The 18,527-nt window shown below is 40.9% G+C and overlaps 1 protein-coding gene across 2 annotated transcripts in view; it reads left to right on the top strand.

Annotated features, from left to right (window-relative positions):
- Positions 1–18,527, top strand: part of GALK2 (galactokinase 2) — a 140,115-nt gene that overhangs the window by 82,261 nt on the left and 39,327 nt on the right. For both annotated transcript variants that reach the window (XM_058737794.1, XM_058737793.1), the window contains exons 6-8: positions 6,376–6,474; positions 7,943–8,095; positions 17,204–17,414. In XM_058737794.1, coding sequence (XP_058593777.1) covers positions 6,376–6,474; positions 7,943–8,095; positions 17,204–17,414 — 463 coding nt within the window. The remainder of the gene's footprint in view (positions 1–6,375; positions 6,475–7,942; positions 8,096–17,203; positions 17,415–18,527) is intronic.

The raw sequence follows: 18,527 nt of genomic DNA, 5'->3' as shown, positions 1-18,527 counted from the left end.
CATCTCATTATTACCTTTTAGATTCGTGTTAGTATTTTAATAGTCTTACCACACACTTATGCTTATCTAGGATCATCATTTGGAGAAATAGCAAAGGTTGCATGTTACCATGCACCTCAGAGTGTTTTCCCTCATCCAGCACAGGCAGCAATGGTTGAGGTCCAGAAGAAACCTAGCATAGGCATTTTATCAGGATCCCCATGGACCTGGGATCCCAAACTGTTTTACATAAAATACTGGGTTCCTGTCTGTTGACGGTCTCCTTTCTGAATCAGGGTCCCTCCATAATGCAGATGGCAGGGAGGGAGTTGACTTAAAGACTGCTTTGCCCTCACTAAGCACCTCAGATATTTTTAGAGCCATGCACTCCAACTACTAGCCTTCTCCAGGTTCATTAGGTTATGTTCTCTCCAATGTACACAGATGGAGGAGTCTACTTTGGTTCTTTTTTCTTTTTTTTGTGTGTGATACACACTTGTGAGTGCTTGGTGCATATTCTTTGACTGATTCTAGAGATTTTAGCAGATTTTTCAGATTTACTTTTGAGAACCCTCCTCACTGTTGTTTCTTTGTAGTATCAGAGCTTTTAAATATTTGACCTCCTTTTTTTTTCTGCCCTGCATTATTTACTGGAACTTCTTTACTCCGAACTACCAGGATCAGATGCATCTGCTGTGCGCATTTTGGGAACTGGCCCTCATTGTCCTCAGGCAACTTTTCTTGAAGTAAAAAAATGCAAAAGTGACTAATCTCCTTGAGTTACAAACCTTTGAGTTAGAGATGTGAAGAAGAAATAATAATAGCCTCCTTTTTTTTTTTAAATTAAAACAAGAGTATTTTTTCTTTTCTTTCCTTTTTTTTTTTTTTTTTAATTTAAGAACACTACAAAGTGTCCAACTTAGAGCTTTGTCACCAGCCACATTACAAAACGAACCAAGGCTACATCAGTCTTTTAGGCTTACCTTGGTGCTATTTCATGAAGAGTTTCTCCTACCTGGCTCGGCTCTGCCTAATAGGTTTGCCAATTTGGGGAACACTTTGAAAATAGCCCCAGCTAAGAAGCCAGGCATTTTGAAAGTTAAGATGGAGAAGTATTGCAGGCAGAAAAATAGGGAACATATTTGATGTAAAGAAAAGTCAGTGGGGCCATTAATATTTCCATCTTATCTAGGTATATCAGTCAGGGTCATAATAGAAAACAGATAGTACAGTCCATAATTAAGGACAATTTACAAAGGTATAGGTGTAGGGGAAACCTAGGACTAGTGGTGAGTTGTTACTGCCCTTGAGCCTGAAAGTGACCTTGGCAGGGAGGGATCCAACCTCACTATTCTTCCTCCACACTTTCAATTTCCCATTTCTTGCCAGAGCTCTCTGTTGGAAGAACCCAATGGGAAGCAGAGTGCATAAGAGTATCTTGTTATAGTTTATTCTGGGCAGCCTCCTGGGGCAGATAGCAGGATGGAGGTGGGTGGACAGATGACCCATAGGGTCAAACAGAAGTAAACTTCTCTTACACTTTCTTTTGAAGGACTTGTTCACCTGAAGGCAATATCAATATTTTGAGGTCCTAAAGGGAAGACACTGGCCTTCCCACTTATCTGTGGGATACTGTTTAAGGGATTGTTGAGTGAATGAATGGGGCTGTTCATTTCCTTCCTTTCTCTCTCTCTTTTAAGTTTATCCATTTTGAGATAGAGATAGAGATAGAGATAGAGATAGAGATAGAGATAGAGAGAGAGAGAGAGAGAGAGAGAACAAGAGCAGGGGAGGGGCAGAGAGAGAAGGAAAGAGTGAGAATCCCAAGCAGGCTCTGCACTATCAGGCTCTGCACTGATAGTGCAGAGCCTGATGTGGGGCTTGAACTCATGAACTGTGAGATCATGACCTGAGCTGAAACTAAGAGTCCAATGCTTAACTGACTGAGCCAAGTGCAACTGACTTGCACTTGGGGTGGCCAACAATAGCTGGATGATGCTGTCTTGGTTAGGGTCTTGTGTTCTGAATAGAGAGGCTTCTCATAGTCACAGCTAACTGACTCAAAGAGATTAACACTTCCTGTCTATGTGATTATTTTACTTTTAACAATATCATTAGTAAAACTGTTAAATGAAGGTAGAGTTTACTGCATTAATATCTTGAGTCTTTTTGTATTAACATTGTTTTTACAAGTATCCAGATTTAGCTAGGCAATGCATTCATGAATCTTTAGCTCATCTCAGTGAATATTAAATCTAACCCTGTTATTTCTCCTCTCACCAGTGCCCCACTGGCCCACAGATGGGTAAACTGTTTAATTTGGGAACCCATGTGACTTTTGATTCTTTCCCAGGCTGCTTCAAGAGAAGAACACACAAAGGAATAAATTAACTTCATTAACTATCTGCAGTAGCTTTAAAAGAAGGTCTCTGGGTAATGCCAGGTTTCTTTTAACTGTCCATAGAGCAGGAGTCAAAATAGAAATGAATTTATTGGCTACAAACTTTGGAAAACTTCCTCATGCAGTCAAATTGTCATTCCTAAAGATTCTCAGACATTAGTATTTTGCAGGAAGGGATAGAGCTAAATGCCACAAGTGACTAGTTTGGAGGTACCTGGGGTTCCTGAAGTACTCAGGTGTAAGAGCAGAAGAGAACACATTGTTAGGGAGAGGAATGAGTCCCTTTTCACTTAGTGCTTTACTATTCTTGTCTAAGGGTTCTCAGGGTGTGCGTGTGTGTGTGTGTGTGTGTGTGGTGTGGGGAGATAGAAGAAGTGGGGGAGCCTCAGAATCCCTTAGACATCCGTGAAAAAGATGACTTTATCCTTTGCTAAATAGAATTGGGTCCTCAAATTCCATATGATCGTTCTTTGAAATTCTGATGGGTTTCTTTCCATACACTTTTGTTAATGAGTTTTTGACAGATCCTTCTTATTCTCATGAAATCTATTGATATTTTATGTATTTCAAATCTGAATGGATTGTTGATTTAATTCTTCGTAAGGATTATAACTCTTGGAGGACTTTTTTATAGTTCTGCTTCCAGGGTCCCCAAGGACAGAAAAGGCATGACTGGCTCCCATGAACCCCTCACATCACCCAGAGTGACAGGCATTCTCTGCTCCCATTAAACCCCCTGCTGTTTAGGTCCCTCCATTAATGGGTTTCTGAGTTTGGGTCATGCCATCTCTGGCTAAGGCTATGGACCTACAGAAGCATGCAATTTTTTTCCTTAATCAGGATTTGAGATTTAAAAATAACTTTTGTTTCTAGTTTCTTCACATGTCATAACCATTTTGGATTTGACCTTTTTGCTTTTTGTATGGGGGTGAAGGACTAGAGCCACTGGAAAAGCTGCCTGTAGGCCTGCAGTTGGAGTTTCCACTACAGGCATGTTTTGTTTGGCAGGCAGGCAGGGCCCTTCACTCTACCCCTTCTCCTGCCACCATTAGACTGAACTGCTTCAAATGGAGCACACACTCTCCTGTTTGCCTCAGGCCACATTACTCCCTATTGCTGAATTCATTCTAGGCACATCCAGAAACTTTTATGTTCTCTCTTTTCCCAAACATTTTTTTAAAAAACTTTATTTATTTATTTTTGAGTGAGAGAGAGAGAGAGAGAGAGAGAGAGAGAGAGAGAGACAATGAGCAGAGGAGGGGGCAGAGAAAGAGGAGGGTAGAGAATCCCAAGCAGGCTCTGTGCTGATAGCAGAGAGACTGATGCAGGGCTCGAACTCATGAACCATGAGATCATGACCTGAGTTGAAGTTGGAAGCTTAACTGACTGAGCCACCAAGACACTCCATCTTTCTTAAACACTTTAAAAAATAGTTCTGTGTTCCATAATAATTATACCTGTCTTTACTTTTGACTTGGGATTGAGCTACTTGTGTAAATCAAATGATTCCTTATTCGTCCTGTACAAAAAACAAAATTAACAATTGTATAGTTCTTTAGAGCTTACGAGGCATTTTTATTTAATTTATTGGATCATCACAATAATCCCATGGCTAGAGGGGTGGGTATTTTTCTCCATATTATGGATGGGAGGTTATATAGCATAGTGATTAAGAGTACAGGCTTTGGAGTTAGACAATTTGAGTTTGAATTTCACCTTTTGTAATTACTAGCATAGTCTCAGCTAATAAATGTACACAGTTTCCTCAACTGTAGAATGGGTATATACTATCTATCTTATAGGGTCATTATAAGAAGTAAATAATTAATTTATACAAAGTAATTAGAACCATGCCTGGCATATAGCAAGTGCTCAATAAATGTTAACTGCTAAAAATATTATTGTTATTATTAATAGCACATGAAAAAATGAAAACTTGAAAAAGTTGTGAAATCTAAAGTCACAACAGCTAGTTGGCAGGAGCGTTGGGGCTTTAATCCAGATTGAGAAATGTCTGGTACTGGCTTCTTTCCTCCATATTTACTACTGATTTCCTCGTGTGTTCTGAGGGGACTATAAAATGAATCATCTTTTCTTTGATCTTTCGGCTTCCTTATCTTCATTTTCTTTTGTTTACTCACCTTTAGAACTCTTGGGCATCATCTGTCCAGTCATGGGATCCATCTGTCAGAATTCAGCAAGGTGCAGGGATGTCCACATCCCTGCAGGTGGACTCTCCTTGACACAGAGCTGCTGGGGATGTCCGGGGTCCCTCTGAATTCTGTCCAGATAGATAGCCTGGAAAAATTAACATCCTACTTAAAGTAAAATATCCTATTGTTGCCACACAGCAAATATTTTAGAAAACAATCAATAAGCATATATTTCTCCATGCTTCAGTTTCTTTCTTCTTAAGAGCAAGAATACTTAAATTTAGTGATCTCATTTGTCATTCGCATCCCTTTGAGGTAGTGAAAAATAGGTTAAATTATCTCCAGGGGGGTGGGGCCAGGAGAAGGGTAATGAAGTCCAGTGTGAAAAGAACACAGGCTATGAAGTCAGGCAGATGAGGTTCAAATGGCTGTTTCATTTTCTGCTATGTCTCCAAGTCCCATTTTCCTCATCTATAAGGAGGATAAGCAGAGGACTGTGTGGAGGCTTAAAGGAGATACTGTTCACCAAAGAGATAATGCCAGGTACTTAGCAGGTAAATATGGCTGTTATTGGGGAGGTGACTTTTCACACTGGCTGAGGGTCACAGTGGGGAGCTCAGAGAAAGGGGATGCCATAGTGGGAATAATATTTGAGGAAGACTATGATGGAGGAAGATTTAAGTGGTCAGCCCAGTGACTTGGCCATATTAGGTAATTGGCAAGCTGGGTATTGACTGGAAATAGGATTTATATGAGAGAAGACAGGAAGTAATACCAGTTTGCACAAACGTGTGAGATGGTCATGGAGACAAATCTAATTGGAAAAGAGTGGTAGACCATATGATTTCATATGCAAATTGGTTGCACATTTTAGAAGGCTTTGAAATGCCAGATTGAGGAGATTGAACTTATTTCATTAAGGAAATAATGAACTTATTTCATTATTTCAATAGGAAGCCATTGAACATTCTTAAACACATATTTTGACATATTCAATTTTGGTTAGAACTGTGTTTGTGTATTGGGCCTCTTCATCATGGTTGGAGGAAGATGTGTCTGGTTAGACGATGCTAGTTCTGATTTTTACATTTAATGGAAATGCCACAGAGACAGCATTTCTTTTGGACTGGAAGATAAAGTTGGATGACACCACTTTGGCTGTGTGGAGACTAGACTAGTCCACTGTGGGGGGGACAAAGGAAGACGAAGGGAGAAATGAATGAGTACCCATATGAGATTTTTGGTGATACTAGTCTAGAGAGGGATGGAGCAAATAGAAACATGGAAGAAACTGCTTTCCCTATTTGTTTTTTTTTTTTTTTTAATAAGAGATACTGGGTGTTTTTAAAGTTTATTTATTTATTTTGAGAGAGACAGTATGTGCACGCATGCTGGGGGGAGGGGCAGAGAGAGAGAGAGAGAGAGAGAGAGAGAGAGAGAGAATGAAAATCCCAAGCAGGCTCTGTGCCGAGAGCAGTTCAATGCAGGGCTTGAACTCACAAACTGTGAAATCATGACCTGAGCTGAAATCAAGAGTCAGACGCTCAACCGACTGAGCCACCCAGGTGCCTTTGTGGAATCTCTTATGGATAGTAAATACATGGCATGCACAGTCTATTTCTAATTCGATCCACTGCAAATGTTAATTGATCTTGGTATGTTTTCCTATTGAGCTCAATGGTAGTCTTAGAGTCCTTGTTAACACAATGTTTCAGGCAGCTTTTATCAATTTATCAGAGTTGGCACTGGAATTCAAACCTATCTGTCATGTCTGGAGTAAGAAATGAATGAGAAATAGATTATGGCTATACTCACAGTACAAATAAATTCTTACTTTTCCAGGTGGAACTTGCGGAAATCTGTGCCAAGAGTGAGCGTTATATTGGCACTGAAGGAGGAGGGATGGACCAGTCCATATCATTTCTTGCAGAAGAAGGAACTGTAGGTGACATTAAGCTATTTGGAAATATCAACTAGGCGAAGTTCCAATGGAGAGGAAGGCCCTGAGATCTTCCACATCCTTGGTTCTGGGCCACCAATTCTATCAGGTTCTATTGTAAATGGTATTTCTCAATTGCTTTGTAATTCAAGGCTGCTATTAGTTCACCTATTATGTTTCATGTTGATCACCTCTTTCTTAGGCTTCCAGAACCATACTTCAAGTCTGTTTTTCTCTTGTGTCTACTTTTTTCCCCCTTCTATTTCTTTTCATTGTTAAATGAGATTTCTCAACTCCTTGGTTGTTGAGACCTCCTTTCCCGCTCTCGTCCCAAATCGCTTCATCTCATGGCATGTTTCATGCCATGTTGTTGGTTTTAAACCCAAATGTTAACTTCTCTTACCACATATATTCATAACCCCTCTTTTTATAATTTACACTTTGGTATCATTTTTCTCTGTCAACATTTTTGGGGCTTCAGTGGCGGGGAAAAGAATGTTGATGGTAAGCCAGAGATGAATTCCTCAGCTGCATACCACTTCCCTTTGGCTATCAACTCCCTTAGGCAGAGTAGAGGTTTTGGTTGTTGCGCATAAACCCATTTCCAAAGTAGAAGCAGACATTTCTTTAAAACCTTTTCTTAGTTTTTCATCAGATTCCTACAGGCTTGGCTATTTTCCAAGAATACCTGGATTTCTTCTTATTAAGAATATTTATTATTGATTTCTCTAAGCCAAAGACATGAAGCATGAGAAAATGTGGTTTAATGTTGAGAACATACTCTGGGTGTTTGGGATGAGACCTGACAAGCATAGATGATGGCAAGAGTCCTGATGTTAATGTAAGTTAGCTATAGAGTCTGAACAAAGTCCAGTGTCTTTGAGCTTACAAAACACTTCATGACCTGGCCCTTGCTGTACCTCTCCAGCCTACCCTGTCACCAATCCTCAACCCTCCAACTTTGAGCTCCAGCCAAATTTCAATACACAAAGCTCTATTAACACCTCATGTTTTTTGCCTCTGAACTTGCATATGCTCTTCCCTCTCTTTGATATCCCATTTGGGTCAAGAAATCCTCTGTCTGCCCTAGTTTTGCTCATCCTTTAAGACTCAGTTTAGATTTCCCTTTTTTCAAAGGAGCCTACACTAGGTGATCAGATGCTTCAACTATGTGTCTATAAAGCTCCCTGCACTTTGCTACCACTGTAACACAACCTAGAAATGTATTCTTCTACTTGATTGTCTTTCCTGCTAGATTGTGAGCTCTTATGAAGGCAGGGACAATGTCTGTCTTGTTCACTGTTGTATCTCCAGTGCCTCATACAGTGCCTGGAAGTCAATAAATAATATTTGAATTGAATGAGTGCATTTTTAGGAAAAATGTTTGCTAAGGTAAATAAATACATAAATTATTTAACATTTTCTGAATTCTAATACATTATATCTCACCTGTCATTTTTCTTCCAATAGGCCAAGTTGATAGAATTTAGTCCTCTGAGGGCAACTGATGTGAAACTCCCAAGTGGAGCAGTGTTTGTGATTGCCAACAGTTGTGTGGAAATGAATAAGGCAGCGACTTCACACTTCAATATCAGAGTGATGGAGTGTCGGCTGGCTGCAAAGGTATGAACTTGGCACACTAGTGAAACCTGGAGTAGGCTTTCCCTTGTCCTTTTACTCCTTTTTCCCTGCTATTTTGTCTCTTTCCCTAAAGTTTAGGGCAACATTCTTACTGCAGCAATATTTTAAATGATAATCTTTGGGTAGAGAGCAATCTGATTCCAAACTCAGGAGATAAATAAACCCATAGGTGTGCCCTGCAACCTCTAGACATTTGGAAGCTATGTGAACTTCTCAGTTGAGTCTTCTAGGGTGGCATGGGGAGAAGAGGAGAGTTTATATCTGTGAAGCACAGGCCGTGGGTTAGGTATGGGTGGAGAAAGGTAGTTGGAGGTGACTGATGGGAAGTGACCATAACTGATCTTGTTTCCTCAACAAATGTGATGGTAACCCCAACACCTGCTGCTGTCAGATGCACCATTTTTGTAGCAGCGGGCCATCACTAGTCACTCTAAAAAAACAGACTCGCTGTAATGCTCCTGTGCCCAAAAGACTTTTACATGTCTGCAAAGGAAACACAAACCAGCAGGGAGTTTTGGGAGTTCTCTATTCCATAGTTTAGAAGAATCTTGCCAGTCAAGCCTTAAATCTACTTAGGAAGTATTTATTGAATACCTGTTGTATGCCTAGGAGCATGAAGATACACAGAGAGATATAAGACATAAGAATAGAGAGAGTAGAGTGGAGAGTTAAAATTAGAGGGATGTGAAATTAGAGTTAAAATTAGAGGAAATGGTTAGTATGTGATCAGGTATGGTATGTAAGCAGATGCTCCAAAAAGTGACGCAGAAATGAAATGTTATGGAGGATCCAGAAAGGTACATGGTATGACCAGAAACGTGGAGAGAATTAAGGCCTGGAGCTGGGGAGTGGGTTCTGGCTTAGGAGGTGCCCTGTGCTTTCTCCTAGTTAGAATGAGGGCTTAGAAATTTAAGTCTGGTCAGATAATTCCCCTGCTTAACACCTTTCACATTTTTTTATTTCATTGGAATAAAGTAAAAAGTCCTGGAGAGCCTTGCAAGATCTGATGCCTGTGCACTTCATCCTCTTCCTGTCTTAGCATCCCCCACTCCCATTACACTCCGGTTATAATGCTCCTTCCCACCCCAGGGACTTTGCACATGCCCAGAATGCTCTTCCCCTTGCCTTCTTTGAAGTCTCAGCCTAAATGTCCCCCAGGGAAGCTTTCCTTGACTTTCTTACTCCCAGACAAGGTTAAGTCTCCCTTCAAATTTCATTGTATGTACACTTCTCAGTTATGGAATTTATCACCATTGTTTAATGTCTGTCTCCTCCTTTTGATACAATTTTATTGGGAGCCAGGACTGCATCCATCTTGCTAACGCTTATATCTCTCTAATGCCTGGCATTGTGCTTAGGCCAAAATAGGCACAGGATAAACATTTTCCGAATAAATGAATAACTCCCTGTGTTACCTGCCCTGTCATATGTATTTTGCTCAATTTCACAATATTTTACCAGTGCATATTGGACAAGCTACTGTGGAGAAAGTACCTTACAGCTACTGTGTAAGGTACAGTTATCCCTGTGACTGACTTGTCACTTCACCCTCCTCCCACCACCTGAAGTTGTGAAGTTAGGGGGAGTTGAGATACGATGAGCCAGAAAAATAAAAGGTGCTTTTTTTCTGGAAAATTTTGGCATTAATATTTTTTTAAAAATCATGGTTTAAATGTTTTAAATTTGGAATTTACTCATTCAGATAATTTCTAAAATTTGTGTAAAAGCTATGTTTTAATATCAAACTTCACAGTATCTGATCCGTGCCTATATGAGAAGTAGTGCAGTAAACTTTTCAATATCAAAGCGTCAATGACAGTGAAGTTTTTTTTTTTTCCTTTAGGACAACAAGCTTCCTCTTTCAGGAGGTGGAAGAAATTCGTGTCTTATTTATTTGAGGGTTTATTCTTGCTGACTTTACTTTGAGATTGATGAGTAAGTGTAGTCTTCCTGAGGAGACTTCATGCACACACAACTTTGTTTTCAAAGTTTCATCATGAAATGAGGTGTCCTCTACGAGATCTACAGCTACAATGAGTATGACATGTGAAATGGGTTCCTGTTGTGACTCCTCCCTTCCCAAGATGCAAGGGGACAGAGGAGCGCAGTCGTGGGGCTGAGTCTCTAGTGGAAGTTGTCAGAATGGGGAAATGTCTGAGAGTTAACTGGAAAAAAAGCCATCTCTCTTGGAAGCAGTAGTGGCTGAAAAACCTTACTCCACTGCAACACCTCTTGTTCTTGAGGGTATCTTCTGAGTTGATAGCTCCACATGCGTCTTAGAGGTACTCTGGTCAGTGAAACTGGCATCTGAATTTTGCTTTTTGCCCCCTACTCCTCCCAATTGGTATACTCTGAATTTGTCTCTCTTTTAAAATATGGAAGAAAGACAAGTGAAAGACTTTATCAAGATGAAAAATGTTTCCTGAATCATGTTGCTGCAGATCAGTAGAATCTGAGATTCCGTACAAAAGGGAAGTAAAGATAAAACTGCTCATATGATCTTGATGTTAAGAATACACTTTTGCCTGGGAATCTAGGCTGAGATTTTACTCAGCACATTTTCCTTCTAATATGGTTCCATTCTCTTATTCACATGTGGATGAATATAATATTTGTTTGGAAATGGTCTCATTAGATTAGGAAAGAAACCTCCCACGTGAAAAGGTAAAGAAAGTTGTCTTAATTTGAGTAAACTTTCTGTTTTCAGACGGTAAAAGTGTCTGAATGACTAATGACTAATCAGAATAGCTTCAAAAATGAGACTGATCAGATAGAGCTCTCTGCAGCAAAACTGTAATGAATGCCACTCATTTTCCCACTGCTCCCAGCTCTCCAAGCTCCGCTTTGGAAAATGAGTGCCTTTCGCATCTGCTTAACACGGGGAAGTACACTGAACCAACAAAGATGTTTTTTCTTTGTTTGGCTTTAACATCGATAGTTTCTTCTATCCTCAAGTCTCCTTTCTGTCTCTGTTTCTCTTTCTCCCTCCTCCTCTCCTTACTAGCTTCCAAAAACTAAATGATGCAGATTCACTGAAAGTCAGAGTCTGGTAGAGCCATTTGAACTAAAATTAAAAACATTTCAAAGCAAACTCAGTAGAGATTTATAATTACTACTTGCGTAAGGGATACTTTTAAGTGAAGCACATTTTTATGTTCTTAAATTAACAAAGTGGCCAGACATCTTACATGAGCACAAAATTTTTCATACTTTACACACATTCAGTGGCTTAAACCTTTCCAGAAATGTTTTATGTCTATAAAAGAGAGCATCCCTTAATTATATTGGGGGATAAAATGTGTGATGCTGATAATAAGCATTATGGGAAGTCAGAAAGGGAAGAGAAATTATTCCATTGCTTTTGCATACCCTGAGCTCCTTGTGGCAACATGTGAAGCAATGAAGGAGAGAGTTTCATGTGGTCCTTTGGCACTTGAAGGAAATTTTACAACGTGACTCTTTACAGAGCCTGTCTGGTCAGGGGCCATCACTCGCCCGGTGTTTTAGCTCCTACCACTTAATGGTCAATATGGAACTTATTCTCTGTCTAGTGATAGAATGTGAGAGGTGGGCATCATCTCAGGGCTCTGGCAGTTTTCTTGAATTTCAGTGGAGAAAAACCAAATACCCAAGAACGTGGCCGGTCTCGCTCAGCACTGTTGATTCAGTAGAACACACTCTGCCAAGACTCTAGTGTGGAGCATTCCCGGAATGGTCGGACCACACTGCAGGGTAGAGGACGCTCATATTGGGGAACAGGGGCAATGTGTTCAGTGGAACCAGGTTGTGGCAGGGACTTCAGTGCCACGCTAAGGATCAACCAGGCTTGGTCGTGGAAGCATGGGGAGCCATTGCTGTTAGCAAGGTTTTAGAAGTACGAACCTGGCAGCAGGTTGAAGAGAAGCGGGGATGGGATGAAAAGGGAGGGGTATGAAAGAGGCTGTGCCTGAACCCGGTAAAGGTTGGGCATAAAGCTCTCTGTGATTGGGTTTCTGTCTTTCTTTTGGCATGATATTTTCCCTGACCACCCTCCCCACTCCTGTTATGTCAAATGTCCTTTTATGTGTTAAATGCCTTCTTTCCACATCCTGCATTTGTCCATTATCACAGTTAATGGCAATTAGATGAAGTGCTTCACTGTGTAATTCTTATTTAACACCTCTCTTCTCTGGTAGACTGAGACCTCCCTGTGGTCAGGCACCGTGTGTGCCAGTGAATAAACACTGTTGTCTGCCTAGGGCCTGGGGAGTAGTGGGCACTCAGCAAATGCTCCTTGCACACAGACAAGCGTGAATAAAGGAAACGTGTTGAGTTGATAAGGACTGTAGTTTTAAGCTGAAATGATGGGTGGAAAGCCTAGCTCTGCCACTGGTGGGTGGGTTTAGGGAAGGTTGGATGGAAGGTGGCTGGAAAGTGAGAGGCAGTGAAATTTCCCATGGAATTTTCTTTTAAGTGGTTAGAAATTTGAGCATGGAATATAACTTTTGGCTAGGGGGAGAACCTTCAGATCTATTTGTTTGGAGATAACAGTTGAAACCAAGAGCTAAGTTCAGTTTGCTGAAGGAAAGAGAGTGGCAAGAAAAGATCAGAAGGTCGGGGGTTAAACTTGAGGTGACTTCAATGAGATAATGAAAGGGGAAAAATGAGTCATGGAAGGAAATGAGGCAGGGACCAGAGAGGTGAGAAACCAGGAAAACTCAGTGCTATAGAAGCCAACGAAACAGGAAATTTGAAGAAGGTAGGGACTGACGAGTGCCAGAAACCACTGACTTATTAGGACTTTTTAAAGGGACTGAGAAAACTCCAGGGGCTTTGGGAGTGGCTTGGAAGGTAAGAAAAACCTTTGGGAGGCCATATTCCTTAACTGGAGTTTGGTATGGGAAGAGTGGGAGAAATGAAGAGTGGTAGCTTTAGGAATAATGATTTTAAGACAGGAAACATCTGTGTATGTTTGAAGGCATGGGAGAAGGTGTCAGGTGGGTGAGAACTACTAGAGAGGCAGGGGAACATGGGGAGGGAAGGAAAACCATAGTGCCCTCCTGGGCACCTCCAAGGTGCTAGGTGTTTTTAGTGTTATCTTACTTAATCTTCATGGTAGCTTGTGAAGTAGACATCAAGTGAGCCATGTTACATACTGGGAGTTTTGGGCCAAGGTAGCTTGTGACCTGTTTTAAGTAAGCGCAGGAGTCCAGGTCTGTCCTCATCCCAGCTCTTTCCATTGTGCCCCTTATGAATTAGGTGTGAGTGCGATCCAGAGCATGATGTTTGGGGATGCCTTTTTTCTAAAAAAAAAAAAAAGGCAGGATGTGTTGAAGGCGTGGTGAGAACTGTGATAGATATGTCTGCACAGTTGTGCGGGTTTCTTTGGCTTTATCCTGTGGCCTGAAACCTGCTATAGAGTGCAGGCAGTGCGGATCACTAACACTGCGCAGGGTCATTGTGGTTCTGTGTTGTGGTGGTTATGAGTGCAATGTGCACACGGAAGTCACCACCTGCCACGGAATACTAGAGAACAGCTCTGTGTAGTTGGAAGCGGGTAAGGGAGAGATATGCAAAAAATGAAAAGGATTCACAATAAAACATCTGTGTATGATCCCACTTATGTTGAGCTATATGTGTGCAGGTATCCATAACATTTGTAGAAATATGTGATAGGATGATTATCAAAATGGTGGTTGGTAGTTGTCTCGTTGGGATAACTACAGACGATGTATTGTACTTTGCTTTTTATTTTTTATTTTTTGTACTTTGAACTGTTTGTGTTCTTTGAAATTTTAAAAATAAGCATGTGTGATTTATGTAACCCGAAACAAAACAACACAGCTGCTTTTGTTGTATGGAAGATAGCTTGTTGAATGGAGTGTTTTTAGAGGTAACTAAGGGAAGGGATTAGAAATTCTAGCCTTTTGCTGACCAGGTGAAGAGGAGACTTGGTACCTTTCCCACTGATGTGTTAGTTCTGCTGAATGCAATGGGAAAGTCAAGGAGAGGTGGATTCTGACAGTCAGGCTCCTGAAATAGGGTCCATATCTTACCACTCTCCCAGCACACTCCCTGACAGCAAGCTCCAACAACTCTCCAGGACTGAGGGCTTTTTCTGTCTGTAGCAGAGCTCTGAGTATGCACCTGACACAACCTGGAAGTGCTAGGGAAGTAGCTTGCGAGTAGCCCTCACCAGATGATGGATGAGAGTTAGTGGGTAAATATCCCAGCTTTCTTGCCCACAGGCAGGGCACATCTGAGGTTTTTACGTACAGGCTCCAGAGGGCCTGCTGGGCCCGGCCTCACCTGTCTGTATCAGTACACCTTGCACTGGCTTCTGTTCCTGTCTCACTTTCTACTCCTCTACCAGCATCTTGCAATCATCCTTTCTTCTAAATACTTGCCTTAGGGCCTGCTTCTGAGAGACACCAACCTGAGACAGGATCCTAGCACCCTTTATCTGCTTCTTTCCATGACTGTAGACAAAACACTTGTTGCCTGCTTTCTTGCCCACCAAGCATGGAACAAGCTCAGGAGCCTCCCACAAGTGGTATCTGATACAAAGACTTAGTACTTGCAGTGGTGCAAAGAAAGTGCTAGATGTTGACAAAGAACTGCTTTCTCCTATTTCCCCACCCTGCTACAAGTGAGGGACTTGTGACGAAATGACCCATAGCCCTGACTCATAGCCCTGACTCACAACTGTGAAGTAGGCCAATCACCAGGGCCTCAAGTGGCAAATTCCTTCATGAAGTTCTGTTTTTGAGCAACAGTGATCTTACCCATCCCCTTCCTTCATCTGCAAGTCACATCTTTCTGTTTCCTGAGCCAGATTCCAAAGGGCTTAAGCAGCTTTCCTATTTTACTCCTATGACACAGCACGCTGTTCGGTGGCTCATGGCCATGCTGCTGTTGTTAATTGAAATACATATCAAATTGGCCATGTGGACCCAACAGCAAACTGGGATATTGCTGGAGTGAATGCTAACTTTTGTATGCTAGTGCCTATGTCTATGGAAGAAAAGCACACATGGAGGCTGCCTTAAAAAAACAACCTTGTAGGCAGCAGCAGGCATCCCTCCCAGACTTTCTCCTCACACATCCCTGGCCCAGTTTCCTTGGTTCAAGTGCCTGAGGCAATGTGACTTGTCCAAGTGAGCCCAGGGATGGAAACTTGAAGACTGTTGTTTACTAAAAGGTCCTTAGGAAGAGCCCACAGTCATCACTCGGGGGCCATCTTTTTTTATGTTTCCTTTTCCTTCCTTTTTTTTTTTTTGATGGAACACATCTATCAAAGTGTTTTTAAATCACTGGAATGTTCATTTCTATCATAAATCTTAGTTTGTGCTTAGAAATGCATTCATAGGGCTTGAATGGCAATTTGAACTAGTGTAAGCAACACCGTGTAGATGTTGGCCGTGACTCACTGAGAATGTGGCCTTGAGAAATCAAGAAAGAGTTAGAGGATCAGGGTTTAATTTCTAGCTCTGTTTCTTAATAGTTAGATGACTTTGGACAAGTCACTTAGTCTCACCTCTTAAATAGAGTAATAACACCCATCTCATAAGGCTGTTGAAGATTAAAAGAAATAAAAAGCACATTTTAAATCATATACAGGTATAATTACTTCTGTTTGCTTCATTGCTTATTTTGGTTGGGTTTGGATCTGTATTTCAAGAAAGTATCATTCTAGGAGATTTATCAACTTAAGCTCTTTTTCTGTATAATACAAATATATTGTTCTATGTATGTCTTTGTAAGTTTTCTCAAACAAATTTGGCAATACTTTGAATATAGACCATGGATGAATGAATTCAATAAAAGAGCAAATCCATGGAGGTATCAAATCTAGCACTGCTCAACTGCTAACTAAATGTTCTAAGCAAACAAAGTCAGAAGGAAAGGTCTTAGCTTTAGTCCTTGCTTTAGAAATGGTACCATGTTCTGTGAAATAATTGAACAGAAAAATAGAATTCTTTTTCTCTTTTCCCAGTTCTGCCTTAAAATCATTAACTCCTTTCAAATGTATTAGCCAGAGTTTTAAAAAGAGGACTAATGAATATAAGAACTTCTGTTATTAACATTCTTCAGAAGTGAGTGGCCTTAACCAAAGTTCAATGGTCTTTTGGTAAACCCTGCTTCCTGTCTAAAAGAAAGCAAATCAAATCATCAGCATAATAGAAGAGTAAATCAGATGCACATTTTCCTGAAGACTAGTTTCCCCTTCTTTTACTTGCTTCTTTTTGCTGTTTGTATTGTCTGCACCTGCTTCACACTAAGGGAATGAATTTTATAGACCTTAGGATGAGAGATATCTTCACTCTTTTGATTGTCTCCTGCTCTGAAGGGCTGCGAGTGGTCTGGGGAGAATGAAACACATTCTGGATTGAGGTTCCCATAAGTGGACCTGGTTACAAAGATTTGGTTTGTACTTAACCCTCTCCATCAGACTAAGGGATGCCTCAGGATGCAGTTGGAAGCCACACTCTTCCCTTGAGGGTGGAGAAGCATACAGCACTAGTTCTACCAGCGATCTAATGAAGCGGTTTTTCATAAGGTCACCAATGAGGTTTTCATTTAAAATCTGGGACTTTACTCCAAATGCCCAGATACTTAAATTCATTAGCCATTTTCAAAGAGGCATGTGGTAAACAGGAAGTGTTCTAATGAAAGCGGGCATACGGTGTCCACCTCAGGACCCAGGTCACATGAGAATTGAGTAGCTTTCTGTAGACTTTATAGAGAGTGGTGTATTAGGGATGAACTGAATAGGGATAAAAGAAAAAAATCATTCCAAGAAATAGCCCTGAGGGAAAGTGGTAGCAGGCAAAAAAAAAAAAAAAAAAAAAAAAAAAGTCAGTGGGATATTAGGAATTTTAAGGAAAAATATTTAACTAGCCTGAGAGTGTCACACAAGCATGTTTAATTCCAAACATATGAATCCAGTGTGCATTTTCAAGCAATGATGGGAAATGTGGATAGGTTGAATAGGAAAAAACAAAAACAAAAACAAAAATCCAACAGCTTAAAGTTGAATTTGGCTAATTAAAATAGCACCTATCAATTTCTGAAATGAAAGATAACCATTATCTTGGTTTGAACTTACAGCTCCTGGCAAAGTACAAAGGCTTGCAATGGGATAAAATACTGCGGCTAGAGGAGGTGCAGGCCAAACTAGGGGTCAGTCTGGAAGAAATGCTCGGGATCGTAGAAGACGCCCTTCACCCTGAACTCTATAGCCCTGAGGAGGTCTGCAGGTGTTTGGGAATTAGCCTGCAGGAGCTTCGAACCCAAGTTCTGAGTCCAAACACTCAAGATGGTGAGTCAGCTGAAGAAAGTTAAGAACATGGATTGTTCCCATACTCACAGCTGGAAAGATTACAATTTTCCCATGGATTTGACTGATTTAGAAGCATGCCTGAGGGTACTTGGAGAATGTGTATGTTTTGTCAAACTTAACTATCTAGATGCTTGGCTCCATTAAATCCATTCATTCATTCGTCAACAAATATCTCCTGATCTGCTATATGCCAGGTATTCTGGTGAGGCAAAGGTGAATAAAACAAGGTTCCTGCCCTTGAGAAGTTCCTATTTCAGTAAGCTTTTCATTTTTTCTTCTGTCCATTTTCTTGGTTATTATATTATTTACATAAAAAGGTCTAGGTTAGAGCAGTGCTTATAACTGCTGAGACATGCCCTGGGACACCAGAAAGTCTTCCCTGCTTAGGTTGAAATTTGTTGCCCACTTTAGTGTGAAAGTTTTTCTGTTTGCCTGCTGCTTTCAAGAGATCTTGTTTTCACGCTGATAATATCAGATCCCTGAGGTGAAGGCCAGGTAAAGTTTGGAGGTGCACTGGGGTGGCTTCTCTTCTTAGAAGCAAAGGTTATCTATCTGTGGAAAGTCAATACCAGCGGTGCAGGTGGGGCAGGGACATCTAGCTAAGATCCAACCATTTCTGGAGGTAGAGTTGGGTTGGGAGCTTGTAAAGATCAGCCTCAGAGCCCCATTTCAGTTCAGTTCAGTTCAGTACCTAAGCTGCTTAACATGGTTGTTAAATTTCTCCTCAACTTGGCCTGTGTTCTGTCCTGTCTCCCTTTCGAGCCCATACACATACACTCGTATAGTGTTGTCTTGGCTGGACCATTCCACTTACTAATTGCATCTTGGTCTTGCCTCTGGACCTTTAATCCTAAACATCACTGCCCTTTTCTGACTAGAGCTTTCCCCTTTTCTGAAATGCAGTTCCTATCTAAAAAGTTCAATATAATTCTCATCTCTTCTGGATCCTTCTCAATCCACAGCTTGTTCTCTTTCTCTGTATCTATGTTCCTTTTTCTCTATATCTGCCTGTCTTTCCAACCTCTCTCTATCTCAGCATTTAAAGAATAAGTTAATTTCCCAGAAAACCTTGGAAAACACAAAAGATAATTT

Source organism: Neofelis nebulosa, chromosome 7 (genome assembly GCF_028018385.1).
Source record: "Neofelis nebulosa isolate mNeoNeb1 chromosome 7, mNeoNeb1.pri, whole genome shotgun sequence".
In the NCBI taxonomy this organism is placed as follows: Eukaryota; Metazoa; Chordata; class Mammalia; order Carnivora; family Felidae; genus Neofelis; species Neofelis nebulosa.
This window is presented reverse-complemented; position numbering and strand designations above follow the sequence as displayed.